Source organism: Phocoena sinus, chromosome 5 (genome assembly GCF_008692025.1).
Source record: "Phocoena sinus isolate mPhoSin1 chromosome 5, mPhoSin1.pri, whole genome shotgun sequence".
NCBI lineage: Eukaryota > Metazoa > Chordata > Mammalia > Artiodactyla > Phocoenidae > Phocoena > Phocoena sinus.
This window is the reverse complement of record NC_045767.1, coordinates 96,615,321-96,625,968: the sequence shown is the minus strand read 5'-3', so window position 1 is coordinate 96,625,968 and position 10,648 is coordinate 96,615,321. Positions and strand designations below refer to the sequence as shown.

The window sequence follows — 10,648 nt, the reverse complement described above, 5'->3', positions numbered from 1 at the left end:
ATCGAAGGCCTGCAATGAGACCTTGTGCAAGTTTCACATCGCAGAACTTTTCACAAATATCCATCTTCTGACATAGGGGAGGGTTGGCAAGATGTGAAGGAAGGAACTACAAATGGGAAAGAACACCTCTTGTGATAGATAAAACAGTGTAATATTGGTTTCTAGAGCACCTATGGAGTGACTCTGAAGATGTCCATGGATTAAGTACAAGCTACCCTAAGACCTAAAGGATCATCATTCATTTGGTTTTGCATCTAATGGTTTCTGGACATACCACATACACCTACATACATACACTCTGTTTCAGAACTGTTGTCACTATATGAAGAGTACAGAGGGACATTTCATAAGACAAAGGGCAGGGAGAGGAGGAAAGTTCTCAAGGTCTTCTGTATTGTAATGCTCCAGGGCTAGTTTTTTTCCAGAGGCTGTGCAGCTGTTCAAGTCTGTGCAGGGAAAACTGGGCCAATACATACACTACCATGGTCATTTCACCTTGGTTTCTAAAGAAGCTCTCCATAGAGTCTCTTAATGGGTAATGACAGAAAGCTGAAGGGTTCTAGAGCACAAGATACTCTTCCATGTAGGCATCACTAGTAGAACCTAAAGTGGGCTTTTCACCTGGTCTCCCTGATCCAGGTCTGAAAATTATTTGTCTTTGGCCACTTGTGAAAATGCTAGTTATCCTGCTGCTGAAAAGAATGATGACATCCCAGGGACAGGTTAGCTTCATGGCAGGCATCTTTGTTTAGATGATTTGTCCTTTGATCAAGAAGCTCAACACTCTCCAGATAAAGATTTTCCAAATAATAATCAGACTTTGTCTTCTCACTTTTAGGCTCAAAACTGGCTTAGAGTAAATAATACAAGTAGGGTAGGGTTTATCGTTCCTCTGTTCTGCAGTTTCTTCCCCTCCTTTTCGGGCACTCAATGAAATATATATGGTATATACTCAGAGCGTAGCCCTTAGCTACAAAAAACATTTTAAAACACCTTCCCAATAATTGCTTTGAAGAAAATAGTCATTTATTGTCAAAGCATCCAACATATCCAGATAATCTATATAAAGTTTAATAAATCTTTCCAGGGATAAAAGAAACACATAACTATTCAGACTCCATTTCACTGGCACAAAATTACACTTTGTATTAAAAGGAAATACATATTTACATAATGATGACATTCTTCATTGAAGTCCATAATCATTTCATGACACATGCACTTCCCCCTGGAAACTTAAATTGAATGGTGACCCTCTTTTTATTTGTTTTGCTTATTTTTGTAGGAACACAAACTGTAATCAAGAGATGCAGAAAGCATCTCACCCTCCTCCTTTACTTTATATCTAAAATAAATTTTGCCCTTACATATTATTCCATCTAAATCGTAAGTGCTTAATAATTTAAGTAGAAACGTATGACAAATGCATCAATATGTTGCAATATATGACATTTTTAAAAATGTACTTTGTTTTGGGGAAAGTGAAAATACGTGCATTCAAAAGAAAACCTCTTAAACACCCCACCCAAAAATCCACCATCTTGTCTCGTGTGTGTGTGTGTGTGTGTGTGTGTGTGTGTGTGTGTGTGTAGTGTAGGTCACGGGTAAACACTTGGATGTAAAGGTTGGGGGGGCAGAGCACGTGTGTGAGTGTGTGTGTCTGGGTGCGATGTTTCAGGTCACAAGGAGGTGGTGGATGTCCTCGTGTGTTTGCTCCTGCAAGGCTCGACTGTGCGTGTGCGCGCGTGGAAAGCTGGAGTCCTTTCCGTGTCAATTATGCGAAGTCATGTGCCTGGAGAGGTGGTGGCGCTCCCTGAAGGACTCATTGCAAATGGGGCACTTGAGTTTCTCCTCCCGTCTTCGTTTCACCAAGGGCTCCATGGCGTACTCCTTTTTGTGATGCGACCTCATGTGGTACACCAGGTCGGAGGTCATGCGGAAGGAGGCATTGCACTTGGCGCACCAGTTCTGCGCGGGCAGACACAGAGAGGTGAAGGAGGGCGGCAGCAGCGTGAGCGCCGAGGGCAGCTGCAACTGCAGGGGCCCCGCGGCCGCAGCCGCCGCGGCCGCCGCGGCGGCGGAGCTCTTGGGCCAGAAGGCGGTGGCGTAGAGGAAGGGGCTCTGTTTGGGCAGCCCGCCGCCGCCACCACCACCGCCGCTCGGCAGAGACCCGCAACCTCCGTTCAGGTCCGCAGCTCCTTGGAGCTTCACGGCCAGAGGATCGGAGGCGGCGGGGTACAGTCTGGTGGGGCCCACACCGTCTCCGGGGTGGCAGGGCTCGAGCGCGCTCAGCTTCTGGCCCAGCACCAGCGGGGACAGCTGCGAGAAGGAGCGCGCCGGCTGCGAGAAGGCGCTTTTGCGCTCGTCCGACGCTGCGCCCTGGCCGCCGCCCGCCCCGCCCGCGGCCCCAGCGCCTGCACCGCCCCCTGCGCCGTTGCCGCCCGCACCGCCCAGCTGCTGCACTGAGGTGAAGGCGCTGCCCCGCGCCGGGCTGCCGCCCTCCAGCCGGCCGGGCAGCGCTCCCCCGGGCCGCGGGGCCAGCAGCTTCTCGGAGCCAGCCGGCGACGCGGCCACGGGCGTGGAGGAGCCGCCGCCGCCCGCGTCCTGCTCCTCGGCGGCCATGCTCCCGCCGTCGGCGCCCGCCTCCTCCTGCACACCGGCCGCTCGGGCCGCCTTCTTCACCTCCACGAAGGCGCTGCGCTTCGCCTCGCCTGTCTCCGGGCTGGGCGGCGCGAACAGGCGGCTGTTCTCTTCCAGGCCGAAGTAGCTGCCCGAGGCGCGGTACTGTTGGGGCGTGCACACCAGGTCCTCCTTGGAGGCGGGCGGGGGCCGCTCGGCGAAGCGGCCCCTGCCCGCCACCAGCCCCGCGCCGCCGCCGCTGCCCTCCGCCGCCTCCTCCGGGAATTTCCTCTTCCCTTTGCCCACGCCCGCGGCGTTGCCGTCGGGACTCAGCTCCGCCCCCTGGTGGTCGCTGCAGCCGCTGAGGCTCCTCACTGGGGAGCAGCTGCTGGCTCCCCCGGAGTTCTCCAGCTCCCGCGCCAAGTTGTGAAAGTCCGTGGACGGCTTCGCGCTGCTGCCGCCGCCGCCCGCCGCAGGCGGGTTACCGCCCTCGGGGGAGGGGGCCGGGTAGTGGTGGACCGGGCCGGCTTTGCAGAACTTGGGGCTGGGACCCAAGGGTGCCTCCTGCGGCTGCGGCGGCTGCTGGTCCTTGCCGCCGCCGCCGCCCCCGTGATCCTTGGTGCCCACGCCGCTGCCTTGCTCCTCTCGGGGGCTCACATCAACGCTGTGAAGTCTCTTGGGGCAGCGGAAGCGCAGATGCGCCACATAGGGAAACTCAAACTGGAAACGTTGGCTGCATTCCAGGCATGTGTAAGGGGACGACCCTGCTTAGTGAGCAAACACCACATACACACAATTGCGCGCGCGCGCGCACACACACACACACACACACACACACACACCACATGATTACTCAGCATCGTTTCTAGGCCAGTTTGCCATCACCCCCTTCACAAAGCCACCTTCGCTTCTCAGGGCCTGAGTGCCTGAGTACAGAACATCGTGAAAGACCCGATCTAACTTTCCCTCATGATTTGAGGGGAGTGCAGTCATTAAGCCAAGCGTGCCCCGAGTTATCCTCACCTAGCTGTCCCAGCTTCATTCCGGACTATATCTCAGAAGCTCCCTATGAGGCACTCCAAGGGAGGAAAGGCGCGCCGAGGCGCCAGAGTGAGCCCCGCCGCTCCCTGCGTCGTTCCCCCGCTAGCTAAGGGCCCAGACGCAGGTCGAGAGCCAACCTACCATTCATTTTGCTGTGGGATCTAGAGGGGCAGAGCAAGAGTAACTCAGTCAGTTCTTTCCCGTACCAAACTAATAACTCCTCATCTTTGGCAATCCTGCGGAGAGAGCGGTAAAACAGCTGTCCGTTTTTTATGTAGGCTTCAAGGTTCTGCTCTTCTTTATCTCTGGCTGATTGGACCAAACGCAGCCACATCAGACCTTCTGAGGAACCATTCGCCGCTGAGGTGTCTACCTACAGTTTAGAAAAAAGAAAGAATACAAGAAGGAAGGGGATGAGGGAGGGAAACTCTTGTGAGAGAATGAAGCCACAGGAGCCAGGGCCGTTTCCTCTGTTATTCTTTCCCAAAGAATTATCTGAGGTCAAGCTTCCAAAAACTTGACCCGAGTTAACAGCCATCCTCATGTTTGTGGCCGGCAGGCAAGATAATGTTCCTAGAAAGCTGCATCAATTATGTAGATTATTTAAGTCATCGTATATTGGTTGAACACCAAATTAGCAAATTTCTTCTTACAATTCAAATTAGTGTTAACCTCTTGAGAATTGATTGCTAAATTATATCACGTTGCAAAAGTATGGGGAATTTTCTTTGTTTTAGAAGTAAAAAGCAGGCTTAGGTTTTAAAAATTATTCTGTGGCATTCACTCATCTTCCTAATTTTGGCTTAAACAATTAATAGTTCTTTGTAAAGAAAGAATAGGAAGTGAGAGGACTTTTCACACTCAAACATATGACTTTAATGATGTTTCATTGTCAAAACATTAACATTTTTATTTAAATACAAACTCTAGGCACTAGCTAGCTTAACCAGAAAGAGTAATATTCCAGGGAACAAGAGGCCTCTGGGATTGGAAGGCAAATGCACCCAATATTTATAATAAAAGTACTTATAGCAAGTACTTAGTATGCAAATAGCCTCAACCCTAGTGAAACCTCCCAAAATGTTAAGGAAGTGGTGTTCATCTCCAGGAAAGCCCAGAATTGAGGCACTGATTTAGACATATCTGGCATTCAAAATCAATTTTTGTCACTTATTTTGGAAAACCAGTTGACAATACTTCTGAGTTTAATTTTCCTTTTCTAATTTTTGGTGTGTAAAATAGAATGGCACGTATCATTGCATTTTCTACATTCAGAACCTGTCTCAGCTTGCCATTAGAATGATTCTTAGTCCATTTTCAAAAGGATATTACCTTCATAACCCTACACAGCATCGGCCAAGACTTACCCGGAAGATATAAGGGACCGTTCTCTTGTCGGTGGACTTGAGAGCTATGAAAGCTATGCTGTCGTACAGGGAAGTATGGCTCAGGACGCAGGGACCGAATATAGCATTCTCAGGGATGTCGCAGGTGGTGTAAACGCTGGTAAAAATATCTGTCAGACATTGTTGGACAGCTTTGGCATCTCCATCCCAGATGCCTCTCTGGATGCCCGAATCCTCCATCACTGAAGACAGATACACAGGACAATTGAAACGAGTTACATTACTCCTTTTGCCTCTCTGAATCCAGGCAGAACGTTTTGACTACTAGACAGATTTTTCTTGAATTCGCCTGGTTTTTGCATCGCTCTTATTTCAAAAATAAAGCCAATGGCAGATTAAATCTGGCATATTACAAAGATGCCAATGAAGAGTACTTTCTTTTCCTTTAAAAATTATTAAAAAAAATTGTGATGGGGGAGCTCAGAGCGGACTGACTGCTAGAGAGAAAGAAAAACTGGGCTAGGAAAGAGAAGATCGCTTTTTTCATTACCTTGGGGGAGGATGGGGGGAGGGAGAAAGAAGGGAAGAACAATAGGATTTTTTACTAGCCTATAGACTTTCCAGACTGAGAGAAACTTCTAACCCTTGGGAGAAAGCTCCTCTCTTCTACTCTTATGTATTGAACTGGGCGCCGGGGAGCTGATTTTATTCTATTTTTTCTTCCAAAGAGGGGAGCAGCATTTGCGAGCAGGCGGAGACAGCAGAGCATGGCGAATGGATTTCAAGTAGAGTGTCAGGGCCACTGATTCCATGTCAGCTAACCTTTCTCTGCAGCCTACAAGAGGGGACGTGTGTCTGCTCATTTCCATAATCCAACACTGTCCCTCCGAGGGCTTTCATTAAAAGCAGCAAGCAGAGGTAATTATTTTTTTCTCGACACGCTTATTTATGGATGAGGGTGAATCCCAGTTACCTTGTTAGACAAGGGGGTGGATAGAGTCGCATGTGCCTCATGAAGTGTGCAGGTATAAGGCAGGACTGAAGGGTCCCCAGTCTGAAATACCGCGTGTGTCATGATTGGTAAATGCTCACTCCCCCAGATAGGACCTTGTCTGGGCAAGAGGGGGCAGCCCCGCTTGAGTAGACCTCGGTGGGCTCTCCAGCTGTTTAATCCGCAGTAATTCAGAAAGTGATGCCCCGATGGAGAGCTCTCTATTATTAAGCTGTCATAAGGAGACATTTTCCTTTCTTTGCCACTGGACACCCCCCCACACACACACAAGACTTATCATTAAACAAACAAACAAACAAAACATATTTAAATTTTAAAGTGGCTTTAAACTAACTGCATTGTTTACTCTTTCTGACTGATTAAGAGATTCCTCCAAGTTGTTTTTTTCCCTAATAACGTCTCCATAGGCAGTTATTTAAGTATGTTTTGTACAATTTAAGTAGCAGGAAAGGGAAACCTAATTTTTTTCCTCAGAAGCTGTTCTTCATGGAATAATATTAGTCATGTTCATTTTTATCTTAATGGCTATTAACCAATTAATCTTGCAAATGTGATTACAAGGTAGTGCTTTTATTTATTTATTTTTCTTTCCAGCTAACAGAGCATGAAACTTTGGTCAGCCTCTTTTCCATTCACTCTGCTGCATCCCCCAAATGTCAAGTATGGGCTGTATATGCCAGGCAGGAATAAGAGAAATTATCCATACAGTAGAAACTTACTTTATTATGCTACAGCATCTATCCCTGGGCATTTTACCCAACACAAGGTAGCCCTTCTGATTCCAACTGCAAATTTAAATACATTTTAAAAAAATCCCTCAGAATCTCTCAGAACCTCCTTTTCAACGGAATCCTATTCTCTCCTTTTCAATTTCCTCAATTCAGCGTTTTATGCTCCAATTTTTCTCTTCCTTTTAAGTCTCTTTCACACAAGCGTTTCATTGTGCCGAGAGGTCGCCCCGTCACTTCGGGCAACAGCAGGGACCAATCATTAAAATGCAGTTCTACCTAACAATACGGTGAAAAGATCCTCGCTACGCCGCGCTAATAGGGGTTCGCGTCGCCACGGCGGCCGCCACGAGCCTCGAGTCGGTCACAATACAGCTGGGCGAGAGCCTGGGCTCTGCCGCCCGCGCGCGGTCGCCTTTGCCACCTAACCTTTCACAGTTCTGCATCCTCCTCTAAGCCCGGGTTCTCAGACGCCCGGGGGATCCTCCCAGAGCCCGCTGGGCTCGCCGAAAGCCGTCGCTGCCGCCGGCCGCTCGCCCTCCCCCGTAGGCAGGCATTGTCTGGCGGCCGCGCGCTCCCCAGTCGCTGGCTTCTTCGCCAAAGGGCTCTCCACCCCTCCTCCCTTTGTATAACCCTATTGGCAGTAGAGATCCCGTCAATAATTACCCCCCCCCCCCTTTCTGGATAATGAGAAGACGGAGGACAAAATGTTCCACTCTCCCCACCAAACCTGCCTTCCTCCCATCCTCCTCTCCCATCAATGCAAATAGACTTACCAGGAATAAGGTCAGGATCAAATCGCCCAAATAAGGCCACCTGGAACCGGGAGATGCAATCGAGTGTTTCTTTTGCCTACTGTATCAATGTATTTCCATGTCAAGAGGTGTTGGTGTTGCTGTCTTGTAGGCTCTGCCTAAAGAGAGGAGAGAGAGATGGAGAGACGTGGAGAGAGAAATGAGGGGAGAGTGAGAGAGAGAGAGAGAGAGAGAGAGAGAGAGAGAGAGAGTTGTACAGATGGACCCGATGCAGTGACTGACTGGCACGCAGACACACACTTTTTGTTTGCTGCACATAATCTGCCCAATGACGCGTGACAGCCCACGTCCCCTCCCTTTAACTCTTTGCTGGTCTGGGCGCTCCCTACGGCGGCGCCGCCTGCCTGGAAACCTCTCCGGCCTGCCCTCGCCCCGCAGCCCCGAGCGCTTTCGCCAAGTGGCAACGCCTCTCCTAGTGCGGCCCGGCCCGCCTCCTCCTAAAGCCTCGGCCCTTTGAGAGTGGTGGTGGTGGTGGTGGGAATCAGTTTTGGGGTCGGAAAGGGAAGTACCAAAAGACCTGGAGAGGGCCTTTTCCCGTTTCGCTTGGCACCTTGAGAACCTCTGGCAGACAGCTGGCCACTCAGCGCGCGCACGGATCCCGCGCGCATTGCCTGAGTCTGAGTTCTGTGAAGGGAAAGGGGGCTGCGGTTTAGCCCCGAGGGATTCTCTGGCCCTCCAGCCGCGGCTGACACGAGCAGTTAGTTGCCTGGGGGTGATAAACCGGCGTCAGCTCTCTCCAGGAGCGCTCACACTACCAAGCCCTCACGAGCAAGATTCAGAAAGGGTGCGCTTTGGTGAGAACTTGGCTCAGTCTTTCCTTGAACACGGAGATGGGTAAGAGGGATGGGGTAGGGACGCCGCCAGACCTCCGAAAGGGATTTACAAGGGTCTTTTGGTCCCAGCACACACTTACCTGGGCGGGGGAAGGGGTGAGAAGGGGACTGGTGGGAAAAACCCAGGTTACGGGACTCAAGCTTTTCAGGCTCTTCCGCCTTCAGCCTGGCGCGTTCTGCATAATCCCCAAGGGGGTCCCTTGCCGGGGAGGCAGGTAGTCTAAGACCCCCCAGGGGTGGGAAGTGTGAGTTAAAGTAAAAATTATTACCGAGATGGGCTCCGGAGAGCTTTTCACGTCCAGCAGGTGGTGGAAGAGTGAATGGAGTGGCCGACGCCGTCTCGGGAGCCTCGTTTGTGCGCTAAGCCACTTAGAGGCGCTGGCTGGCCCCTTTAGCGCAGCAGTTGATGCTAATGACTTGAGGTCTTTAACAGCCTGAAAGTTGACTCCTTCAACAGGGGCCCGCAACACATTTTCGCTGGGGGATCTCGGGGTTCATTTTCGACATTTAACTCTCTGCTCCTAAGGGAAGAAAGACCTTTGAGTGGTATAGAGAGTCCCACTCCTTCAGCCTCATCCACAACACCACTACGTTGAAGAGGGCAATCAGTTAGCTTTAGGATAAATCGGACGTGTAGCCGCTACAGTGGACAAAGCAGAACCACGACTTGAGAAGACAGCCTAGTTTTTAGCCAGTGTTTAAATAAGGTAAGTGGATTGGGGGTTGGCAAAGAGCAGCCTAAAAGGAAAAGGTGTGTGCAATGTTACTCTGATGCTCCTGTAGCTCAGAGACCTCCCTCCGGAACCCAGTGAGGCAACCAGGCACGGAGCGCCTTTCTTCGCTGGCGCCTACCATACAAGGAAGCCTGGAAAGGATTTTGCAGAGGAGAAAAAAAAAAAAAAAGTGCGAGGAATTTCCCACCAAATTCTCCTATCTGCCTCCCTCCCACCTTCTGTCTCTCTCTCTCCCTCCCCTTCTCTTTTCATCTGGCCCCCCCATAAGTTCTGAGTCCTTCTGACCAGACAGAGCTGTTGTCTAGGATTAAGCTGGGACTTGGAGAAAGAAGGGTTGCAAAATCCCCATATACTAGGAAGTAAAGGAAGAATTCTCCCTTAAATGTTCAGGATAGCTATTGAGTTTTCAAAGAAACCTTCTCAAACTACAGTTGTCTTTTATCTTAACATATCATTTCTCTTATGCACACGTGCACACTTTAAAATAGTTTGCTCAAGGTCAACTCATGTAAGGACCAAAGCTTAATGCTGAGGGCTCTCACATGTCTCTATATAAGAATCTGCAAGGTATTTAGCCACCAGTTGGCTTATACCTGGATGCTCCATTCATTACTCCCCCCATCTCACTCACACACATGCATTCCCCCATCACTTGTTTAAAGAAAGGGTGATGGGGTTAGAAATGTCATAAGAATTGCCTCAAACATCTGAAAAATAACTTGCAGTGTTGAAGAATTCAATTAAGTGAGTTCAGAGAAGGAAAAAGTAAGGGCAGGTGACACACAGGTATAAACAACAGCAAATTAAGATACAGAAGTAGCCATAAGAGGGTTGTGGTCCCTTAGAAACTACAGCAAAGGTGTGTGTGTGGACAGGGGGGAGGAGTGCTGTGTCTTCGAACCTAATTCCTAAACTTAGAACGAAACACTCCTTAGGGCCTTCTTTTGCTTTTTGTTTGTTTGATTGTTTTTGTTTTTAAAAGAGAACAGGAAGTTTGCCTTTCCCAGGAAAAGTCATCAGTCCATGCATAGACACTTTTAAAAAATCCTCTTACATATTGTAAATTTAAAAGCATCCACCCCCAGAATATAAGCGTTCTGGAAAACCTTAAAATCTAAATGGCAGGCATTTTTCTTTTCCCTGGCCTTTCCTTTCTTAAATATAAAGGGCACTTAGACTATGTCTCCTTTGAGGTACTGAAACCTAGACTCCAATTTGTATAAAATAACAGATGTTTCTGGTACTGAAATTGGGGGTGAGGGAGCTTGACTTTTCAAATCTCAAGCTAGAAAATAACTAAGATTCTATATATCAAAGAGGGGAGAGATGTATTGAGAATCTGGCCATCAGATGATATTTCCTCTCAGTTTCACTTACCTGCCCCCTAATTAGACTTCCTTCCGCTGCTGATTTTAGATATAAATCCCCAGATAAAAAATTTCCTACATTTTATGAATCCAACCAACTCTTTGTCTTATGTATTAAATGATTCACACAACAACCACAAACCCACAAATATA

General features: G+C 49.1%; 1 protein-coding gene across 1 annotated transcript; it reads right to left on the bottom strand.

The window, feature by feature from the left end:
* Positions 1 to 1,046: 1,046 nt before the first annotated feature.
* Positions 1,047 to 8,732, bottom strand: PRDM8 (PR/SET domain 8). Its single transcript, XM_032632845.1, has 5 exons — positions 8,664 to 8,732; positions 7,523 to 7,659; positions 5,028 to 5,248; positions 3,802 to 4,033; positions 1,047 to 3,383 (listed from the first exon to the last, which is right to left on the bottom strand). Exons 3-5 carry the CDS (start codon positions 5,244 to 5,246, stop codon positions 1,771 to 1,773), a joined length of 2,064 nt encoding a protein of 687 aa, XP_032488736.1. The 5' UTR covers positions 5,247 to 5,248; positions 7,523 to 7,659; positions 8,664 to 8,732; the 3' UTR covers positions 1,047 to 1,770.
* Between the last annotated feature and the right edge of the window lie 1,916 nt (positions 8,733 to 10,648).